At 45.5% G+C, this 24158-nt stretch overlaps 1 protein-coding gene across 2 annotated transcripts in view; it reads right to left on the reverse strand.

Moving 5' to 3' along the window:
• LOC111162365 (hedgehog acyltransferase) overlaps window positions 1-24158 on the reverse strand; it is a 328170-nt gene that overhangs the window by 137671 nt on the left and 166341 nt on the right. For both annotated transcript variants that reach the window (XM_022526736.1, XM_022526737.1), the window contains exon 9: window positions 19318-19353. In XM_022526736.1, coding sequence (XP_022382444.1) covers window positions 19318-19353 — 36 coding nt within the window. The remainder of the gene's footprint in view (window positions 1-19317; window positions 19354-24158) is intronic.

The following is a 24158-nucleotide window of genomic DNA, read 5'->3' on the forward strand; positions in this document are numbered from 1 at the left end:
AGCGGGGAGCCTGCTTCCTCCTCTCTCTCTCTCTCTGCCTGCCTCTCTGCCTACTTGTGATCTGTCTGTCAAATAAATAAATACAATCTTAAAAAAAAAAAAAAGAAAGAATCACGAATGTGGTGGGGGGAGTAATGCCATTCAAGATATTTACCTTAAACAAAGTGCTATCCTAGATGTCATGGTAATCGTCAAACACAAATTTTGAAGAGAAGTAGCCAAGGTACTCATAAATTGAGGGAGGGAGATAGATCCACGCAACTATATTCCAAAAAAACCAGGATAGAAAGAAGATAAAGAGTCCAGATTTGGCTCACAAATACAGTACAACTCCAAGTCCTACTATGTAATTATAAATATTTTCTTTGGGATTGTATCCCATTCTCCACGTTCTTTGGTAGGACTCTTCCTTCCTTCCAAATTCCACAATTAGAGAACACTTGAACTCTGGCATTTCAGACTGGCTTGATCTTTCTCATTATGTCAGAACTGTTTGCTTTCCTTCTCCAACTAGACCACAGAAAAATTAAGCAGTTGCTTCCTCTTCTGTCCCCTCATTGGTTTTTATATATTCTGTGTATAGTAGGAGCTCTGCGCATGATGCTGAATGAAACAGAGTATCTAGTATTTTAAACTTGGATAGGGGGTCTCCAGAAGACCAGATCTTGGACTGCTCAACTGTTTATAGGAATCTGTCCACTTTCATCAAGTCACAGAATTCTGCCATTATATAGGATCCGAGTTAGAAGAGAGCTTTCAAATCATAAGGTGTTTTACAGATGAGTGACTGATGCCCAGAAACTTCTGGTGACTTTCTCAGGGCGCTGGAATAAATGAAAAGGCCAGGACTAGACTCATGGTTGTCTGAAGTACCAGATCAGAGTAAAGATGTCTCTACATCTTTAAATGTAAGGAACCACCCTCTAGCAGAGCAGAAGGAGACAATAAAGATTTGCATCTCACTCCAACTGAATAATTTGCTTAGTAATCAGCTGCACATCCTCAGCTAAATGCTTTCTAATTCATGATTTTGCTTAAAAGTGATTAAAAGATTCAAAAATAATTATCTATTTCCACTTACAAAATGGATTTCACTGCAAAAGACTCAATGTATTAATAAACACAAACGTCACTCTATGAAAAACATATTGTCAGCAGATAACCTTTCAATTAGAAACAGATGCTGTGGGCTTTCAGATTCTAAAGTGTTTTTATTTTAAATGGCCTGGTCATGAGTGAAACCGGCTGGCAGCACACTGGTCTTCCTTTCTCCTCAGGATCCATTTCAAAGGTCTGGCCTTCCCTTGGGATTTCACATTACTCCAGAGCACTGGGATTCACAGCCTGCCAGTCCAGAATGTGCTTCTCAATCTCTTCTCTCAGTAAAGATCGTCCCACCTCTGTGGCAAAGCAGTTTCCACACCAGTTTCCAAAGCGGTTAGTAGGAGGAACGGAAAGAGTGTTGGTTGTGGCTACCTCTCATCAGGTTCAAATTCAACAAATATGGACTGGGCACCTGTTAGACACCAGAGAGGTACTACATGTGAGTTCTCCCTCCCTGTCCTTGAAGCAGATGGTGCTGTAGACAAATGGATGAGAAGTTGACAACAACAACAACAACAAAAGTCCTCCCTTGGGGAGCTAAGTAGTTTCCGAGCATTTTACATGCACTAACAGATTTCAGACAGCATCATAATTATCTCCCCTTTACAAAGGACAAAATCAAGGCTCAGACCTGGTATGAAAGAGAGTAGGAATTCAAACCCAGCTGGTCTAGTCCACAGCCTGTGCTTCTCACTGCGATCCTATTCCACCTCTCCATAGCCTCCAGTGATGAGTCGACTCTTCCATTGGGGTTCCTCCTCTTAATCAATGCTGGGGGATCATTTTCCCACAGTCCATTTACCAACACATCAAGGGTCCTCCACCTTTTCAGGTTTACAGAACATTTTAAATCCAAATACAGTCTGGTCTATAACAACACATGTTTAAGTATCATAGTTCCTATGAAATGGGTAGACAGGAGAACAATGTTCATATAAAACAGAAATTATGTCAGTTTACATGTATTTTTTTCTCAGCCCCCAAGTAAAAACATCCAGACACAGTTCACAAACAGAGCTGACCGCATTCTTGCACCAGATACCTGCTCATCCCACCCCTTTCTCCCACCGGCCTAGTTGGGCCACATACCCTTAGAAGCATTGAAATTGAATCAAATATTGAGAACTGAGGACATGGTTCTCTAAGACTCCGTGTAAAAGAACATAGAACGAGGACCCAGAGCCACCCATCCCAGTCATGGCTCAAGTTGTATAAAGCCTGCTAGTGCCTTCCCCCCACCTCCTTCTTGTCTCCAGAACTCAGTGGCTGGGGCCCCTCCTTAGAGCCCTTTCTACCACAAAGGTAGCATATTTACTAGATCCTTAACAGAATATTCATTTCCTAGGAATGCAGCGTGACTTCCCAGTTGTGCTGCTATTTTTATTAGGGCTGTTATTATTTTTCTTCGTGCCCTGGAGAGTGTTATGTAGGTTTCAAGTGATCTAGCCAACTCTATTTTTCCATAAATCCTGTGTGTTTTGTGTGTGCAATTTTATATACCTGAGGATTTTCGAGTTTGCTGGCCTCATTTAGTGGAAACACCTGAATAGATACCATAACCAAAAGAACAAAACTTTATCCCATAACCTTGTGATTCCTGAGGTCCCTCCTCAGCACTGAGTTGCCAGGAGCACAGAGCTACTTGCTACCTTGACCACGCCCATCTGCATAGTATGGTAAGAGTTTTTAGTTGCAATCAACATAATCTACTCTAGCAAATTTAAGCAGAGAAGGGATTTCTTCAAGAGCATTAGGTCACAGAATATTTGGGTGGCCAGCAAATGGGGCTGGGCTCGGAGAGGACTGGTCCACCAGATGGCTCTGTGGATGCCACTGCTGGTGGTGCGTGGGAACCCGGTCTAGCGGCATCTAGAAGCTGCACATCTCTCTACCACCCTCGCCAGAAACACGTCGCCAGGGTACCCCTTGTCTCTTGTGAATCAAAGCTGCCTCTCTGCTACATCAGAGTGTCAGGGCCCGGAATACATTCTGACCCTAGATGTAAGGGAGACCCAGAAAATGACTTTTGACTTGTACTTTCAGGAGGTCGATTTCAGAAGGCCAGAAATTCTCCAAAGCCAGAGGGTGCTCTAAAGGTACTGAACAGCCAGAGTACGGAGAAAATGTCCACGACACTTAAGAAGCGAGTCTTACATTACTCTTAGCATATACCAACCTCCTGGTACGAGGCTGGTGCCCTACTAAGCTCCTGCCCCAGAGCAAGTTGCCCCCATTCCTGAGAGCCTGCTCGCTTTAGCGTTCTCTCTGGCCCACACCAGCTTCACAGTGTGTATCCTCACTGCAACAGAACTCGATCTTAAATGTTGACCAATATTTGAAGGCAACCCCAGGGTTCCAAGGTTGCACTTCTTAAAAAGTAATGTTTGTAGGAGTACATTCCCATGAGTGCATTTTGACAATCCTCCAAAACAAATGATGGAGAAGTAGATCACTACACTGACTCCCAGCCTCATACTCTCTGCTACCCCAGCAACTCCCTATTCCCACAGACTGCGGGGTGTTCCAGATTCCCAGCTCATTGAGTAGACGTTCACCCATTCTCAATCGGGTAAAAGCATCTGGATGCAAATAGATCTGCTCTAATTAATACAGAAGTGTATGTCATCGTAAATGTTGAACACTGGTGATAAAATTCCTCACAACAGATCCTTCTACTCTAGTAAATAGGCTATATTACACATTTTCTATTGCAAGTTTCTTCTCTTCAGTATGTCGATGCCATCGTCCAAATGAGGACTTTGAACATGCTAGGATACACATGCATATGTCAGTTTTAACTATAGCTATACTTTCCCAGCCAACTGCTCAGTCACTCATTCCCAACTTACTGCTGAGAATCTGGGCTGGCCTGAATGGCATGGAAGGCCTAGCATGGCCTGGCCCAGGATAACTTCCCTACCTCACTCTGTGCCCCAACCACAAGGACCTTCTTTCTGTTCTTCTTGGAAGGCACCCTGCTTCTTCCCCTCGGGGCTTTGGGTCTGCTTTTCCCTGCACCCTCGATCCCAAGCATTGCCTCCTGGGGGAGGCTTCCCCATGGCTGGTTCCTGCCCCACCCCTGGATCAGGTGCCCTGTGACACACAATTGTAGGACCATGTGTTCCTCCTTTTTTGGCATTACTGACTGCTCTACTTTTCCAGACACGCATATGGTCTCTGACAAACATTTCTCTGCTCCTAAATGATAAGCTCAATGGGAGGGGGAACTATGTCTCTTTTGCTAACTGCCAGGTTCCAAGCACTGAGCAGGGGGCAGTAGGTACTAAAACTGTTTGATAAAGAAGTGAGTGGAGCCATACATTTAGAATGATTGATCTCACCCATTTGGCATTTACTTATTGGTGTGGTTTAACTCAGATTTTTGAAGTACCAGATTGCCTTCCTAAGGCAGCATTTCACAGGGGGGAAACTAAAGCAATAATATTTAATAACTAGCTGATCAAAAGTCCCAGAACTAGTTAAGTGCCCGAGCTGACTTGGGTTTGGGCTACAGCCATCTCCAGCCATGGACACGCCATCCATTGCCAGGTGCTCAAAGGAAAATGCAGAAGAAACCAAGCTCAAGTTTCTGGTCCTCAGGGGTGGCGAGTATGACGATAAAGATGCTGACAGCTAGTAATTATTAAGTATTCACTCTGTGCTGAGCACTATTTTAAGCATTTGATATATATTATATCATTTAATCCTCAGAAAAAACTCATGAAGTAGGTATTACTACTACCAGTACTACCCATCTGCAGATGAGAAAAGTCAAGCACAGAGCTGCCTGGTTGGCCATAGAGTAAATAAGGATGCAACCAGCTCGCAAACCCAGACTACCCAAGCCTCAGCCCCACGCCACTGACTGCGATCAACAAGACCAAGTGTGTTGGTCAGGGGGAGAAGGAGTTATCTAGCTCTTTCAGGTGCGTCAGCTAGGCTTTGCAAAAGAGGTGTCCTCTGAACCAGGTGCTAAGAGGGCCTATGTAGAAAGAAGGAACGAGAAACAGCATGGACAAAAAAGAAAAAAATGCATAAGTGAGTCTTGCCCAGGGAATAAAAGGAAGTCTAAGGAGACTGTTCATGGGGCTGTTAGGTCTAGAAAAGCCCTGGAATAAATGATTGAGGGAGGAGAGGGCTGCCTTCAGTTTCTGGACTATTTTGATTCAATACCCTTGGGAGTGGCCTGAGGGGACAGACTGGAAGGAGGAAGAAGATAAAGGTAAGATTTACAATACAAGGCAAGAGAAAGATAAGGGAGGCCTCAGTTATGGCATACAGAGTAGGAATGGGGAAAACTGGGCATGTGCAGTTAATATTTATAGGAAGAACTAACAGAATTTAGGAATGAAAATGGATGTGGGGCGTGAGGAAGAAGGACATTTCCAGAATAACCCCAAGGCTTTTATCCTGGTTGGTGTGGGTAGAGCAGCACCCTCTAAGATGGGGCAGTGGGGGGTGGGTGAAAAGAGTAGGGCTGGGTCACGGCTGGGTAGGTCGGGCAGAGTCCCATTTGAGGCAAGCTGAATGCTAATAAGGTAGATGTTGATCAGTCAAGTAGGCGGGCAGAACTACAACAAACACCCAGCCTTTTTACAAGGGGAGTAGACAAAAGGCGTTATCATCTAGACCAGTGTTAGGCAAGAGAATGTTCTGTGATGATGGAAATGTTCTCTCCCTGCTCTGCACCGTCTGCTATGATAGCCTGTAGCTACATGTGGCTGCAGAGCCCTTAAAATGTGGTTCATGCAACTAAGGAACCGAACTCTGTAATCTTGTTGACTTTTAACCAATTTATATTTTATTTAAAATAAATAACATGGTTGGGTACCTGGGTAGCTCAGTGGGTTAAGCCTCTGCCTTTGGCTCAGGTCATGATCTCAGGGTCCTGGGATCGAGCCCCGCATCGGGCTCTCTGCTCAGCAGTGAGCCTGCTTCCCCCTCTCTCTGCCTACTTGTGATCTCATTCTCTCTCTCTCTCTCTGTCAAATAAATAAATAAAATCTAAAAATAAATAAATAAATAAATAAATAAATAAATAAATAAATAAATAACATGGCTAGTAGTGTGGAGGCCAAGAAAAACAAGGCTGTACCCACCTCGAGTCCAACCCTGACATGAGCACAGCCATCTTGGCAAAGCAAAATCTGGCACCTTGCACCCACTCTCCACCCGCTCCCGCTCCCCTCCCCTCAGTAGTATGTGTGACATTCCTCAGCCACCCCTGGCTGCCCTAAAAGAAAAACAAATAGTTAACTTGCAGAGATCACAATCCTGCAAGATAGGAGTCTCCCTCCGTTTACAAATGTCCTAGTGATTTACAACAAAGAAGCTATCTTCTCAATAGCCCAATTTCAAGAGACAAATAACTCAGTTCCTTAAGCCCTAATGTCGCCCTCCCCACCATAAAACTGAAGGAGGCTGAGGCAGAAGGAAATGTAAATAAAGTTAAATTTCTAAACCTAAATCTTACTAACAAGGACACTTGATGGGAGAAATGTGAAACTTTATCTCTAAACCTCCAAGATAGTGTCAGCAATCGTTCCCAAGCATATGACCCACTGATATACATCTAGAGGGTCTCACGAGAAGATTTTTATTACTAGTAATGAATAACCTTTTCCCCAGACAATAGCTAGCCCCTCAAGGTCCTGGAGACCTCGCTTCCAAAATTCCTTAGAGACTTACATCATCCATAACCCCCTTTTGTTCTCACCCACTGCTGAGTCTACCCCTACTCTGCCTTTTAAAAACCCTGACTATAATCTGACTCGGAGTCCAAGTTCCTACTCCGCTGTGTCGGGTATACTTGGGCCCAAGCATAAGCTTGTCAAATAAACCCTCGTGTGATTGCATCGGTGCTTGTCTCCTTGGTGGTCTCTCAGACGCAAAAACTCGGGCATAACAGTAGCTACTATAGTAGACAGTGCAGATCCAGACAACAGAAGTGACCCTCTAATATTAAACACAGCAAAGCTGCTTATCGGAGTCTGTTGAGATTAGAAAGGACCTTGCAGTTAATCGGGTATAATTCCCTCATTTCCCAAATAAAGAAACTGAGGTCCAAACAGAAGACACTTGCATGAAGCCAATGAAGCCAGAGAGCAGGGAGGCAGACGATGACCGTGGCCTTCTGTATCCAACCCAGTGTCCTAGCCCCTTCACACGCTGCTTCTGCCCTGACACAGAAACAGGTGCAGTGCTAGCTCCCGTGTGTATGGAACTGCGGTGGCTCGCGGGCAAAACGCCCACCACCACCCCTGGACCCGCGGCGCTACACATCCCAGACACCACTGGATAAGGAACTCCATCAGGTGTAGCTACAAATAACAGAACCTGCTCTAGCTCATTTGACCCCGAAAGGGGTTGATTAGAGAAGGACGGGCAGTTTGCACGGTCTCTGGGAGAGGGTCTCAAATCCAGGCTTGGAGGTGAGGCAGTCAGGAGCTGCTGACAATTTCACACCACTCCTTACCACAACAGGGACCCTACTGTGCCGCCACTTGACTCAGGGGAGTGGCTCCCAATCACCAGTGCCAGGTGCAGGCCCCGAGCCGGGACCTCTGCCTCTCAGAGCTGGATGTCACCACTGCCAGGCTCAGAAGAAGGCATTCCAGTCCTACCTGCACACACCTGTTCTCGTCAGAGTCAACATCAAGGGGAGGCGGAATCCGAGACCTTTGCTGCAGTGAAGGAAACCAAGTTTCTGCCTTCTACCTGGTGTGGAAGCCCCACAGGGCAGAATTGTTATGCTCCAATAATGGGTCCGTGATTAAAGGAGCGAGACTGATACAAAGCGAAGGTCAAGCAAAGCTTTATTTCGCACCAAGCATCAAGAATCAAACTGACAGCCAGGGCCGCGCCTTTTACAGAGAGGGCAACCCCGCTCTCCTTTACGGACTAGCTTTTAAGGGCAAAGGCCATGTGGTTGGGCCTGGCCACGCACAGGTGGCCAGTGAAATTGTAACACACAGAGAAAGCTGCACAGTGATGCTAGGTGACCAACTGAATTACAATTTACCCTATAGTAGACATTTGACCCAGCCTATCACCTTGGTTAGGACTGGTGCTCAAAAGGCTCCCCAAGGGCGGGGCCCATACTCCTTGGTAGCTAAGGAGACAGTATGCAACCCCCGACTGATCAGATGTCTCCACCTGGCCTGACCCACCCTTGTATTTGAGCTTTGTTACCTGAGGCTGATTTCTGGAACTTGTTTTTAAGTAAGTCCCCTGGGGGAAGGGGAGCAGGGACAGTTTAAGAGTTAAACAACAAGGTTATTGTTTAATCTCAATGGAAGCCTCTGGCTAAAATATAAAAATATAAAATAGGTCCTTACAAGAATGATCCCAGGAATCAGGAAAAGAATCTTCAAAAAAGGCGCTACCACCATCATTACTTTTTTTTTTTTTAAAGATTTTATTTATTTATTTGACAGACAGAGATCACAAGTAGGCAGAGAGGCAGGAAGAGAGAGGGGGGGAAGCAGGCTCCCCGCCGAGCAGAGAGCCCGATGTGGGGCTCCATCCCAGGACCCTGAGATCATGACCTGAGCCGAAGGCAGAGGCTTAACCCACTGAGCCACGCAGGTGCCCCCCACCATTACTTAACAAATGTCCTGTCAATAGCCCATCAGCACTAGCTTTAGACCACAGAACTTACAGCCCGTCTTGCTCAACAGCAGCCTTGGCTCAGAGCTTTTTACATTTTTAAAATAATGTCTCCACACTGCAAATTTTCTCAATCAGTTCGCCAAGGGCTCTTTTTCTTTCTTTCTTTCTTTTTTTAAAGATCCATTTATTCACTGGAACATCTGTATTGATAGAAGCTATGAATGGTAGGAAGTGAATTATGCACTTCAACTCAGAGCATGAAGGGTTTTTTAAGTTTTTTTCTTTAATCTGGATTTTCTAATTAACAAACCTAATATAGCACAGCCATGAAGAAGAATAATTCCAAAAACTTTTTCCTCAAAAGTGGTAGCTGTAAGATAGAACCAAGAGTAGATCTGAGAAATCGTCTAAGAACTGAAAATTACTGTAACGTAGAACAGAGTCATCAGGGTCATTGCAACCCCAAAATTCTACAAAGGAAAGTGAAGGACTGCAAAGTACTCCATGGGTTTCAGTCTAGAGAATAAATAGGAAAAACTGTCTTGGACAGTGACCATGATGGAGGAACTCAGGAAGGGGGCTCAGTTTTTTATAACAAAGCAGAGAATACACCAATGCATCAGCCAACAGTTTTCATGAGCAAACCGGATAGGGTTCTGCTCCAGGCTGTCCCAGAGGGGAAGCCAGTGTTGGGGATGTAGGAGGCCTCTCGGCTGACATCCAAGGGCAGCAGCACCAAAACAGGAGCACTGAGGGCCCAAGATAAAGTACCAGGGAAGGAGCGAGGGGCCGGGCTGGCAGGGAGCTCCCAAGACAAGATGATGACCTGTTCCCGGGAGAAGGCTGCAGACCTCCCTCCTGAGTGAAGATCCTGGCTCCAGACCCACTCTCTCCAGCTGCCCATGCTTCTAGAGACAGCCTACAGCCATGTTCCACCATGGTTCTGTTGCCTTCAATTACTGGCCACATGCACAACCGCACCTTTTGTAATATATACGCAAACACAAATAGGGGTAAACTAAAGGATAGCTTAGGGTTGTTATTATTACTCGACAGAGCAGCCTTCACAGCTGCTGGTCATCAGAGAATCTTCCCTGAGGAGCAAGGATGGGCCTGGGTCACGGAACTCCAGCCTGTGGAGGCAAAGCATGGTGATGGTGGAGGTTCTGAAATCCCAATTTCACTAACTTCCCAGCTAAGCCTGTCATAGTGAGTTTTGAAAAATATAAATTAAATCATGGTATTCCCCTCCGTCAAACCCTCCAATGGCTCTGATGACATTTAAAAGGGAACCCAATCCTTCTCACCGTCTGGCTGTGGCCTCTGCCTCCAGACCTCATTGGACTCAGTGCTCCCTGGTCCTGCAGCCTCCCGGCTTCCTTCCTTCCATTCCTCCCGTGGCTTCTCTTCCTCTCAGGGCCTTGGAGCTTGCTCCCCCCGCCCCAACCCGAAACAGCCTAGCCAAGACCTTGCTCTGACCGCCTCCCCCTCCTCACTCACTGTAAGGACCTATTTTATATTTTTATTTTAGCCAGAGGCTTCCATTGATGTTAAACAATAATTTTGTTGTTTAACCCTTAAACTGTCCCTGCTCCCCTTCCCCCAGGAGACTTAAAAACAAGTCCCAGAAACCAGCTTCAGGTGTGGAGGCCAAGAAAAACCAGGCTGTACCCACCTCGGGTCTGGCCCTGACAGAAGTCCAGCCATCTTGGCAAAGCAAAAGCTGGCACCTTGCACTGTAAGAGTGGGTTAGCATAAGAATGGCCATCCTGAAGGCCGGGAAGCCATTTTACTGAGTGTCCCTAACAGGCTGACACTGTGTATACCACCAGGGCGGTTAGGTGATGGCGCCACAGGGACCAAATGTTGAAGAAAAACAAATAGTTAACTTGCAGAGATCACAATCCTGCTAGACCAGGGTCTCCCTTGGTTTGCAAATGTCCTGGTGATTTACAACAAAAAGGCCATCTTTTCAATGGCTCAGTACCTTGAGGCCAAAGGTCGCCCTCCCCACCATAAAACTGCAGGAGGCTGAGGCAGAAGGAAATGTAATTAAGGTGAAAATTCTTCTAAACCTAAATCTCACTTAACCGCCAGGGTGACGCGGGGGTGGCAAAAAAAAGTTAAACAAAGTTAAACTGTCAAAGTGGGGCGCAAGAGATGTATGTAGCCATGAAGAAGCGCCTTGAAAATGCTATATAAACCTATGGCTTTGAGTGCTCGGGGTCCTTGTTGAAACCCACTGCGCCAGGCGGATACTTGGACCCCAGCCAGCTGGAAATAAACCTCACTGTGTGACTTGCATTATCGAGAGTGTTCTCTGTCTGATTGAGGGGTGGTCGACTCCGTACCCTAACACTCACATCTCCGCTCAGTGTCCCCAGCTGCCTCACAGAGGCTCTTCCTACCTTACCCGTGCTGTCACAAGTGGCTCTCAGCCCTTGCCCCTCCATCACCTCATGGTAATCCCTGTGCCCACTTGTGTTCTTTTTTTTTTTTAAGATATTACTTATTTATTTGACAGACAGAGATCACAAATAGGCAGAGAGGCAGGCAGAGAGAGAGGAAGGGAAGCAGGCTCCCTGCCGAGCAGAGAGCCCAATGTGGGGCTCCATCCCAGGACCCTGGGATCATGACCCGAGCCGAAGGCAGAGGCTTTTAACCCACTGAGCCACCCAGACGCCCCCCACTTGTGTTCTTGTCTACCCTCTATCTCCACCCACTGCAATGCAAGCCAGCTGAGGGCAGACCATTGTCTACCTTCTCGCTGCTTCTCTCCCAGCTCCTGGAAGAGTGCTGGTTGCATAAAAAGATTACATGAAAAGATCAGGACATAGCTACTAAGTCCTGTTACATGCTTGAGAGTTACAATTTATTCATTCAAATTTTTTTTTTTTTAAATTAGTGGTGCCAAATGCTCAGGCCGTCCTTCCTACGCTCTGTGTCCTTGGGTTATTCAGACTGGGGACACTGGCTTCAACCATATCGTGAAGGAAATGAACTTTCTGAATCTGTTGCTTTATTCTTTTTTTTTTTTTAAGATTTTATTTATTTATTTAACAGACAGAGATCACAAGTAGGCAGAGAGGCAGGCAGAGAGAGAGGAAAAGCAGACTCCCCGCCGAGCGAAGAGCCTGATGCAGGGCTTGATCCCAGGACCCTGGGATCATGACCTGAACCGAAGGCAGAAGCTTTTACCCACTGAGCCACCCAGGCACCTATTTTTTTTTTTAATGGGAAAGCATTACTTTTAAAAAAATTGACATATATCTGACATTTAACATATTAAAAACAAGAAAACAGGCCCCAAATGGAGTTGTTAATGCTAAGCCCCACATCAAGATTTCACCAAAAGACTTAACAGCCGTTTCTGCCCTTCTAGAAATGGAGTCTTAAACCGGTCAGTCAGGAATCACTCGATCAGCAAGTTAGATTATGTGCCCCATAGACCCTCGCCATCCCCTAAAGCAAAATAAAATAAGCAAAGCGACCCTGCCAAAAACCAACCAATTCTTTTGCCTGGTTTAACTTCCTTGTTCCTGGTCCCCCATCTATGCAAGTCTTTCATTTTGTACAGCTCCTCGGGCTCTTTCTCTCTTGCTAGATTGCATACTGTCCTGACTGGCTCAATTTTTGCTCAAATAACTCTTCAAACTTTTCATACACCTCAGTGTTTCTTTTAACAAACATTATATTGAATTTCAGTGTACAACATGAAAGATCTGATCCACATGTATGTTAATGATCACTACTATAAGTCTGGTTAACAGCCATCACCTCACAGGGTTACAAATTTGTGTATGTGTGATGAGAACTTATAAAATCTACTCTCTTAGCAACTTTCAAATCTGCAATACAGTATTATTAGCTAGAGTCATTATGTGACTTATTACATCCCCAGGACTTATTTATTTTATAACAGGAAGTTTGGGCCTCTCAAAGGACCCTCTGTGCATGAGACATTGTGGGTTATTATGGGGAATACACACATGAACCAGACCCTGCCCTCAAAGAGCTCACTGTCAAGGAAGAATGTAGGGCATGCACAAAAAGAACTCTGTTTAAAGCTATGGGTTCCAAGGGTCACCTGGGGCAAATGGTAATGGCACTGATTCCTGGCCCGCATACATCTAAAACATCCCGGCAGATTCCCGTGGTCCAGGAAGCTTGGGAAGTAGTGCTGTAGAGGGAGAAAGAGGAAGGCTGCTTGGAGGAGGCAGCACTGAGCTGAACTGGAGAGGGCCAGGAGGTGGGTGTGGAGGAAAGAGGCACATTCAGGCGCAGGGAACACATGAGTCAAGGAAAGAAGCCAGGAGATTTGGGGAGGGACAGAAAGCCACATTTGTTCCCATTTGGTGGTGGCACAAGGAGGAATATGGCAAGATGAGGTGGAAAGCTAGCCTGAAGACCAACTGTAGTGGGCCCGGAACATGAGGGTATGGTCTGTCTTTGATGGAAGCAAAGAGAAGCACTGACTTGCTCTGAGTATGGAGGGAAAGCCTCAGGTAAACAGCCAACTTACAGATGAGAAATGGAGAGCTCAGAAAGGGTCCTGAGCTACCTGAAGTCCCACAGGTGGAAGGAAAGAGGCCAGGACTCAAACCCTGCTACTCTGATTCCAGTGGGGAGGTACAGCGGGGAGGGACAAACTGGCCCTCACTGAGTCTCCACTGTTTCCAGGCACAGAGCTGAGCTATTGGCATACACTGTCACACCTCACTACAGCTCTAGGAGGTAAGAAGCCCGAGTTACAGACAGAAGTGCAAAATCTTTCTCCACAAACAGGAAGGAATGGGTGATGTGAAAGATGTTGAGGAGGCAGACTCAAGAGCATTTGGAAACTGGGCACAGGAACAACGATGGAAGTAGGGCAGCACTGCGAAAGAGGGGACAGCCTCGTGGAAGGGGTGGGGGGACAGCCCCCGTGGGGGGGGGGGGAGGACGGCCCCGTGGAAGCAGGATAGCTTCTCTCCAGGACCCTGCCCTGCCTCTGGGGGCGTGCTTTGGAATCTGGCTGTCTTCACTCACATGTTCTTCACTTTTTATTTAAAACACTTTGTTCCGGGAACACAGCACAGCTCATTAGCTGCTTGTTTTCATATACCACAAGTAGAATGAAAGGAAGGTTTAAAAAGAACACTGTGCTACTGCAGTGGTCTCAGAGGAGAGGAGTTTGCAGCAGGCGGGGACCAAAGAGACGCGGTGGCCCCCAGGAGCCCCTTGTCCCCTCCGGGTGCCACTCAGAGACAATGGGCAGGGCATAATTAGGACTGGAAGACACAGAGTTTAAGCTCACCTCAGGTGGGAGCAGCTTTTAATCAATGCATTTGCTTTTCATACCACTACTTAAAAATTATCTCCTTGTACAAAGTTCATGTTCATGTTACATTTGCAAAATTAAAAATCCAAAATCCTATGCAACAAATCAGGTATTCTTCCTGAGTTATCGTGTGTGTGTGTGTGTGTGTGTGTGTGTGTGTGTTTAGAAATATATACATAATAGTTCTTTTATATTTATCTACAAAATATGTATATGTGTGTTGTGTTTATATGTTTCTAAACTGCTAGACTGAGTATAGATGCTAATTATCTTCCTATTACCATCTGGTTCTTACTCCCAGGACCAAATGCCCACCCTCCTGTCCTTAACCTCCCTGCATCCAGAGCAGCTCAGAGCCTAACCAGGTATCAACTACCCTAAGGAGACACAGGAAAGAGGGAGGCTTATCCTCAGCTCTCTTCCTTTTTTTTAGGAGGAGTCATTTAGCCTAAATTAATCCTTCATTTGACTACTTGCCTTCTTAAAAATGCAAGGCAGACTCTTTTGAACATTTCACATATCACAGAATCCAAGACATATTTCAAATGATGGTGAGCAGACTTCTTTATCAACACCACGAATGCTACAATTAACTCCTGCAAATGTGCTGGTAGACTTTGCGCTACTCAAAATAAAGGAGGTTAAAAACTATCCTGTGATTCATGGAGCTCAAAACACCAACATTTTTTTAGCCCAAACAACCCTTCTCTTCTGCTCTCGGGCTAGTTTCATGAATGGATCGGGTGAAGGATGTCACCAAGGGAAAGCCAAAAACTCCATGCTCACTTCAGAATTCCGTGAACTAGTAATCCACACAGGACTGTCATCCGCTGCCCTCTGGCAACTCAAAGACCCTCCAGACCACAGCGGAATCTCAGAATCCACCTCCAGAACAAAAGCATTACAGGAAGGGGACAGTTCTCCCATTCTACCTTCTCTATCACCAGAACAAATTGCCTCAAAAGGGCAAACACTGTTTTATATAGACTTTAGCGTTTCCATAGGACTGAATCTACACTGTATTGAACAGCACTCTGCAAGCAGCATCTGATTACTTAGAGAAAGGAATTTCTCTTTTAATGACCATTATCAACTCTGAAGATCTTCTCAGGTAGCTTTAGGGCCATGCCAGAGGCTCAGTGAACTTTTCTATGTGCCTAAGAAATACCATGGCAAGCCATCACATTCTGCATTTCTGCTAGTCATGACAGGACATCGAGACACCATCCTTAGGACAAAACTAGTGGCTTCGATGCATTCACACCTGGTCTTTAGAATAAAAATGAAAAATAATAAAAAAAACTTATTTTGCTATTTAGAAAAAGAAATCCTTATTTGAAATGCATTATATGGCTAAGTATAAATAATATAGAAAAGAAGATGGAAATACAGGTGCTATTTTTCCGATTTTTAAATGTGTGAGCATAAGGGCAACACAGAAATTGTAAAAGGAAACAGACAAATTCAATCTTCCAGACAACATAGAAGAGGGATGGCTCTAGGTTTTCTTTTTAAGTTGACAACAACGTGTATCACTTAAAACTATTTGCCAATGGGAGGAGCTCAGAGAAGGACAGATGGGCAGGTACAGAGCATCACCATGTGCCTCCATCAGAGGGGCGGGGCTGCCTACAACTCCAGGTCAAATGAAAAATACCTTGGTCGGCAAGAATCAAACCAACCCTCACGAAGCATTTTGACTTTCTTGCCAAAACTAACCCAAGCTAAACTTAAACACGCTACCCTATCCTTTAAAATGAAACAGAGCTATTTTCTTCCATAATCTCTCTTCCCAGATTGGACACGTCTTCCCTTTTTCATTAGTAGGACCCCAACCAAGACCCTTTGTCTGAGGCTATTCTTAAGTGAGTTGTGATTACTGTTTCCTGAAAGTCTTTCCTTTGATTTCTATAAGATCTGGAACGATTGAGGTCACTCAATTTCCCCACAGTCATAATAAAACACCAACACCAAAAATGCTCACATTTCATCAAACTTGACAGTTCCTTCCTGCCCCCACAGCTCAGTGAAATACTCCAACAACTTAAAAGGAAGTCTGCCTCTCGTGGCAGTTGCCTAGGCTGGGAGTACAGAGAGGGCTCCTGGCTTTGTGGAAATTCATGTCATTCTGGAGAAGTCAACGTTATTTCCATCAACATAAAAGATGGAGCTGATTAACTTCAGGCATGCTGCACTTTCTCTCATGCCAAACACTAAGTATTCAGAACAGTCTGACGACCTAGGGTACATGTGAAGAGCTTGTTGGAGTCAATGAATGTAGTTAATTAATTTCACCAATGCCTCCTCTTAAAGAAAGGGACTATATTTTCTTCTCTTGGCCAATACAGGGTAGGAAGCATTGCCTCACTCTTCTGACCCTCTCCAGTTCTTTCCAGGGACAGAGTCCCAGGAACATGGCAGCACTCTCTGGCGCAACAAAGGTACCACCACCAGCTTTGCTTTCCCACTGCCTGGGCAACTGGGCAATCACACTCTGCTTCTCTCCACCCAACTGAAGCCACTTTCTCAAAGTTAAAAAGGGCACTTAACACCTTCTGGTGGCTAAATACAAAAATCCCTTCAATTAAAAAGGAAAAAAAAAAATCCCCACTCAAACCACCCTCTCCACCAGCTGCCTGGCCTTTCTTTCCTTTCCTTCCCTTCCCAGCTTGACTTCTTGAAAGAGTTGTTGCTGCCATTCCTTCACATGCCCCTCACACAGTATCCCTACCTGCTTCAACCTTCGGGACCCTCATGCTGGGATAACAGTTCTCACTAAGGGGCTCATGAGAAACAGCACTCTGTGCCCATCGGGCTAGACCACCCAAACCGGGAGCAGAAAGGACCCATTTTTCTCAAGGGAGCTGTAAATAAAGGGATGATATCCCCACCCCTAAAAGATGGAGGACTGCTCCCTCCAACCACCTCCCCACATCTCCAGCCCCCAAATCCCAAACTGGGAGGAGGGTAGAGGAAGGAACTCAGAGTCTTCACATCAGAGTCTTGGCTTAGGGCAGAATGCTGTCATGTGGGGGCAGGGTGAGATGGGGGTGGGTGGGTATGAAGAGATCTTGTCACAGAGACTGGGCATGCCCTCAAGGAGGAGAGACTCATTCCCTAACTAGATACAACAGCACACATACTGATTTGCTCTGCCCCTACCAGAGCAAACAAAAGGACAACTGCAGAGAAATGTCAGGGCAGAAAGAAGCCTTAACCCCCACTTCTGTTGGATTCACAGAACACTGATGAAGGTGACCAGTTAGAACATGTTACCAGTACCCATCCAAAAGGGCCTCCTGCCAGCACCAGGTACATGAGAAGCCCTTACCCGCCCCCTATCCTTCCTTCCCACCCAACACAGGAGATTTGTTCGGAGCCCAGAAGAAGGAAAGGGAGGAAGGGTCCCAGAGGTAGACCATCCCTCCCCCCGCCCCAACTTCAGGTCCCTCACACAACAAGACTGGCTAGTAAGAAGCTCAGGGAAAGCCTTAAATCAGATGCCTACGTTTCTCACAGTGGTACCCCAGACATATTCAAGTAAGTGATACATGATAGGCTTAACCATTATTTGTTGAATAAATGACTTAACAGCTTCTTCTTAATCCATGCCCTCTTTGTCCTTTCTGTCTCATTTTGTTCACTCCAACCACAAATATTTGTTGAAGGTTGATTCTGTACAAGCTAATCAGGCAAAGGCGATTGAGACATGTTCCCTGCCCTCCAGAAAGTTAACAGAGAACACAGAAGGTACAGGGTAGCATCTGCTGCAAGTACATTAACTCAAAAATCCAAACCACCCACTCAAGTATCCCCACCCAGCTTTCTCTCATCAGTTTAGATATGGAATTCTCATGTCTGCCTTTTTGCTAAGCATTGGTCTTTTATCCCTCCTGCTAAAACACATTTACCCTTAATGGGTCAAGAGTAGTGGGTATCCCACTACCATGTATGTGTGATACCCTGGAGAGAGCCAGGAAAATCCATGTTCCTTGGGTCTAGAGTAAGCCAACAAGATTTCCGTGCACAGCCTTGGATGAGGCCCTGGAGAAATGTCCAGGAATGCATGGCCCTTCTTAGAACACCACTGTAGGTGATGCAGCACAGAGGAAAAGCTGTGGGTTTCAGTAAAGGTGATGTCAGTGATGTACATTTCCCCTCAGAAGCATCTTCCCAACAGAAAGCTGATCATGCACTGTGCAGGCCGAACCACTCTAATGCCTGGCTAGAAATCACATGTGATTTACAGGTGGTTTATTAGCAGACTCTTAGAGTTGGCCTTTAAAGTCTCATACTTGGAGAAAGCAAATCACTCTATACAATATCCTATTTCCTTATAATCACTAGCTTACAGTCCTTCAGCAACCGTTATTGCTTCTCACATATTTTTTTTTTAAAGATTTTACTTATTTATTTATTTGACACAGAAAGAGAGATCTCAAGTAGGCAGAGAAGCAGGCAGAGAGAGGGGGAAACAGGCTTCCTGCTGAGTAGAGAGCCCAATGTGGGGCTCGATCCCAGGACGCTGAGATCATCACCCGAGCTGAAAGCAGAGGCTTAACCCACTGAGGCACCCAGGCGCCCCCTCACATATGTTTTTAATGAGTTTTTTTTAATGGCCATTTTTCATAGTTATTAAAATAATATATACTCAATACAAAAAAAATATAGAAAATACAGCAAAGTTGATAGCAGAAAAACATATCATGCACATTTTCACCAACCCTGTTAATATTCTGGTATATTTCCATTTAACCTCTGTTTGATTTAATAGCTATTTAGAATTAATATGCCCCACAAGCCAACTCTGGTAAAAATCACCAATAAACTAGGCTATAAACTGCCATCTGTAATCTCTTCCAATTATGAACAAGGTTGGAGCTGGATGACTATAACACAAAGAGTACATTCAACTTGAAAAGCATAAATTCAGTTGAGGGAAAACTGGTTAAGCAGTTGGTTAATGTATAGAAGCAAGATGGTGCTCTTCATTGTCTGTATGTCTTTCCAGCAGCCCAGCACTCGGAGTAAGTTTGTCCAAGCTTTCGGGAAACTATCACTTCAGATATGAACCCCTTAAACAGAGTTTCCTCTGGTTCTTTTAGAAAAAGATAATTTCATGTGAAATTCTTATAGGCCCAAAAAACCATAGTGTTAGTGGTTGGTTCTTTTGACAAGTATACAATTTGCCATTATTTGTCAAGATATTTAAAAAGGATTTTATTTTCATCCCAGTCTTCCATTATCTAGAATTTTATCTAAAATAAAAATTATGGGCTTACCTGATTAAGAAATCATGCAGTCCAACATCAAAATACCTGTTCAAAAAAGACACAGACAAGTAGGTCAGTAAAAGAAATGTACAGCAATGGTGGACTTGACCAAAAATACATAATTTACATTCAGAGCATGGTGAATAAATCAATCACTCTCTGACAGTGGTTCTGAGAGTATGACCCCTGGAGTGCGGCCACAGCAGCATTACCTGGGAATGTGCTGGAAATGCAAATTCTCGGGCCCTACCTCAACATACTGATTCAGAAATTCTGGAGGTGGGTTCCAGCAATTAGATTTGACAAGCCCTCCAGGCAATTCTGAGACCAAACCAGTGCTCTATGGCAGCAAAAGTATCTCAGCAAGTCTATGCTCTCTCTCTCTAGAAAAAAAGGCTGTAAAGGCAGAGTGCAACATTTTGCCAACAGGTGAGCCCTTTTATAACACTAGCCATCTCAGATGTTTCCTCACTCCAGCATAAATGAATTGTTTTACAAGTACAAAACCATGCTGGCCAAAGGTAAGAACAGAGGTGGGAAAGAGTCAGCTCTATCCTTCCCTGTTCCTCCCAGCCATAGTCCCTGGAGCTTTTTCCCAGAGAGCAACCCTGTCCATAGCTGGGTCTGCCCTGGGAGGGAAGAGAGGAGAGGGGCTCCATGCACACGCTGGTGAGCTGGCCACTGTGCTTAGCCTCAAACTGGGCATCCAGTAATTCCTGGGCAGTGGTGGACCCTTCAGAGACAGCTTCCCCTGCCCCACCAAACTGGCTTGGTCCATATGAATGGCATTGCCTTAGTTTCTCTATTTAGCTCATTTATTCCCCCTAAACCTCTGACCACTTAGCCAGTGTCCTTCTCTCCCCTTTGGGTCTGGCTATGAGTAAAAAGACTAGGGGGCTGGAACCATGATGCTGCTGCCCACCACACATGACCATTCCTCCTAACACCTAGATGGTGGTCATTGTTTCCCACCCAACAGCCTGGCCTCGCAGGTTCTATCTGCCCAAGTAAAGCCTGAATTCATTCTGTCCCAACAGACAATGAGCAACAGACACAGAAATTCACCCTACACTGGGGTCTGACCACCAAGGCCCTGACTGTCCCTAGCTCCCAGCTTTACCCCTCCCCCATCCCTGGAACATCCAGCATGCCTGGCACCTCACCTCACCTGACATAGAGCAGATAATTACTGACATTACAATAGGATGCCTTTGGGTACCTCTAAATGGCAAGCTCCCTTTATGTACTCAGAATCTGTTTACATGTCATGGACATAGGGTAGGAGAGAACAGAACAACAAAGCTAAAATATAAGTACCTCATTCACTGTATCACTTACTTGAAGTCATCACATGATTCAAGAAAAATGGAATGCAAGACACATAAATTCCACTTACTCATAAGTCTTCTGAAAAGAGCTCTAAAGGGAGATGTACCTGCAGGGCTAGCTGATTTGTTTCAGTGGCTATTACACTGACCTGAGGAGATGCTAAGTTCTCCCTCCAATCATATTGAACACAGATTTAAAAAAAAAAAAAAGGAAAAACAGAAATGATCTCTCCTCTCAACCAAAACACAGGTTACATTCCTTGGCCATGTAAGTAAACATTCATAGGACGGATAACAACTGCAAGTTCGCCAGGATCTGCAATATGGGAGCTACAAGTATGTTTAGATTAGAACAAAGATTTCAGCTGCTTTTACTCATCCAAAACCTATTCAGCCTTTTCAAAGACATCAGCCACAGAAAGCATCAGATTCTGTTGCAGGAATCATAGCATAAAACAGAAACAGAAAACCACAATATGGTGGGTGGAAAGAGGGAAAGAAGACTCTGAGGGAGTAATAAGAAACCTAATACTACTCACAGAAGGGATTATTTAGAATCTAGAAGGTGGCAACTACTACGTTCGGTCACAATACACAAGCCGTTGCCAGTGAGGCTGGTGCTGGCCTCTCCACTCATCAGCGCAGGAACGAAAGCTCGGGGGCTAAGTAACCTGCAGTGCTCCCAGCTAGCAGAGGACAAATCTGGGAGTCAAACTGGGCCCTAAAAGCCATGAATTGCTTGCTCTTCCCACTAAAAGCACAGGCTCTCACTGCCTCTCATTATTACTAATTGAAAATTACTGTTCTTTTTAAGAACGGGTCCCTTTCCACCTGCCCTGATTCCTGCTTCTTCCCATGTGGCTGCCCTGCCCCAGGCAAGTGGAATCATGTCAGGCTCTGAGCTTCAGCTTCTCCATGGGAAAATGGAGATCCTTATTCATGGAAGGTTATGCAAAGCAGGTGAAATACCATAAATACGGGGCTTAGCACAGTGCTTGGTAAACCCGTGAGTACTCAATAAATAGTAATCTCCTTCCCTCCAACTTTGAAGAGTTGTTCTAATGGAAGCCCAATTCCCAAAAACTCAGTAGGAGAGGGAAGCCACACAAAAAGGAAATAGTAGGTCTCACTGTGCAGCCCACAGAGAAAGGCCACTTCATCCAGGATGCAGGCAAGACCTGAGCAGTGCCATAAAGGGTGGTACAGCTGGAGAGCTGAGGGACAGGCACAGAGCTCAGGAAACAGGCAGGAGAGCAGGAAGACCAATTATTCCATGGCGGCCTCATCGAGAGCCTTGAAGCTGCATGTGAGAGCTGGGGGGTGGGGGGAGCATACATGGGAACAGGCTCTGGCCACCAGGCAGGGAAGGCATCCTCCTGCCCTGGTTCAGACTGGCGTATCAGGAAGAAGGACCAGTACATACCAGCTTCACCTGTCACCATCATGTACCCTAAAATTTAGGGCCTAAATACACAGAAGTAAGGGATTATGATGCATGGTGTTTCAAAACATTTCTTCTCATGCAAATGTGAATGGCCATGGATGGAATTTGGGGCCAGGACAATGAGCATCTTTAATCATCCCACGATAGGCACACTTAGGTTGGGGGATACTATAATGAGTTACCAGTTACTTGGAAACCAGTGGAATGGAGAAGGTCAAGGAGAGGGATTAGCATCAGAAAACTTACCAGGAAAAACGTAAGGGGAAGAAAATGGAACTTCCCCCACATCTTACTCCTTTGCTGTATCAATTGATCTGTGTGGGTATTCATTCATTCACTCAACTGATATTTTGTCAGAGCCTTCAAAGTGCTGGGCCCTGATCTAGCCCTGAGGATGCGGGGGAGTAACATAACGAGGGTCCTGCTTCTCATGGCACTCACAACCCAGGTGGGAGAGGTGAACAACCGATAAGCACTTACATAAAGGAGATAACATCAGAGAGCAGAGAATGCACATGAGGTGACAGGACAGAGCGGCAGGCCACACGACTGCTCAGGGAAGTCCTCTCTGAGGAGGTGACACCTGGGTTGAGATCCATATGGTCAGAAAGGACGAGCTATGCAAAGACCAGAGGGAGAGGGTTCCAGGCAGCAGGATGACTGGGTAAAGCTCTGCGGTGGGAAGAAATGTGGCACTCTGGAGGACAGGAAGAAGGCCAGCAAGGCTGGGACAAGCCAAGGTAGGAAAGAGAGGCAGGGACCAGATCTGAGAAGGCAGTATATAAGAAGTTTGGACTTCATGTTAACATCAATGGAAAGCACTAATGGGTCTTTAACAGGGGAACGGTATTTTTTCATTTGTTTAAATTTTATTCATTTAGGCGGTGAGGCAGTGGCATGCTTTATGTATCAAAAAGAACACTCTGGGTGTCCTGAATAGAAAGGATGGGAACAGAAGCGTGGCGGGGGGCCATGGCCGTCTAGCTGAGAGGTGATGAGGACTCACCCCAGGATGGAAACACTGGAAATGAGGGCAGAGAGACAGGGATGGACTCAGATCGGATTCTGTGGTCAAGTACAAAGACTTGCTCACAGACTCACGCAGGATGGAGCCAAGGAAGTGAGGGAAGGATGGAAGGGGAAAATAATGTGTGAAATAGCGGACCACCTTGCATCTCACAGTTCCACACCAGGCAACCAAAGGTTCAGCCAGGCCCTGGCTGCTTCTGGAGGCCCCACAGTAACACCTGGTGAGGGGATGACTATGTTCTGTGACTGGCTTTACTTGGAGAACAGCTCACCTGCTGAAAGAACTGTAAATCATGGCAACAGTTTGGGGTCTTTTTAATGAATTTATTGTGGCAAAAACCACATAACACAAAACTTCCACTTGAACCATGTCTTTCATGTACAGCTCAGGGGCATTAAGCACACTTACACTGCTGTGCAAACATCACCACCATCCAGCTCCAAAACTTCTTCAGCCTGTCTCATGTGAAACACGGGGTTTCCTCTTTACCACGGGAAAGCGGAGGTGGGCTCCTTCCAAAGGGCTCAGGGTTGCCCCCTCACATAGGGCTGTGTCTTACACAGATACAGTCTAGAGTATCTTCTCACTTAATTTTCCTGTATAGATGTAAAGGGCACCTTAGGAACTACAGTAAAAAGGGAATATGCCTTTCTTTTTTTATTTTAGAATTGTATGCCAGGCACTGGGCTAGGCCCTCTAGGTATCACCTCTCTTCATCTTCACCACATGCCAGAGTAGATCCCTGTTTTATAAAGCCCCATGTCCTTATCCCCTATCACATAGCTAGTAAGCTGCTGAGTCAGGACCTGGCTCAGTACCAAACGCCAAAGTCTGTGCTTTTTCACTTTGCGTGTTCAGCCACTGATTCTTCTAACAAATAGTTACCACGTGTCAGGTAGTGGGAATTCAGTAATGCACAACACAGAACCCCTGCTTCAAGGAAAGTGGAGCCTAGGAAAGAGATGCCAGAGTCAACGATAAGTTCAATACAGTGTGATGAACAGCAAATGTTCTAACCCTCAAGGGACTGCCAAGTCCAAGAGGGCAA

This window comes from Enhydra lutris, unplaced genomic scaffold (assembly GCF_002288905.1).
Source record: "Enhydra lutris kenyoni isolate GAN:26980312 unplaced genomic scaffold, ASM228890v2 scaffoldscaffold91, whole genome shotgun sequence".
Taxonomy (NCBI): Eukaryota; Metazoa; Chordata; class Mammalia; order Carnivora; family Mustelidae; genus Enhydra; species Enhydra lutris.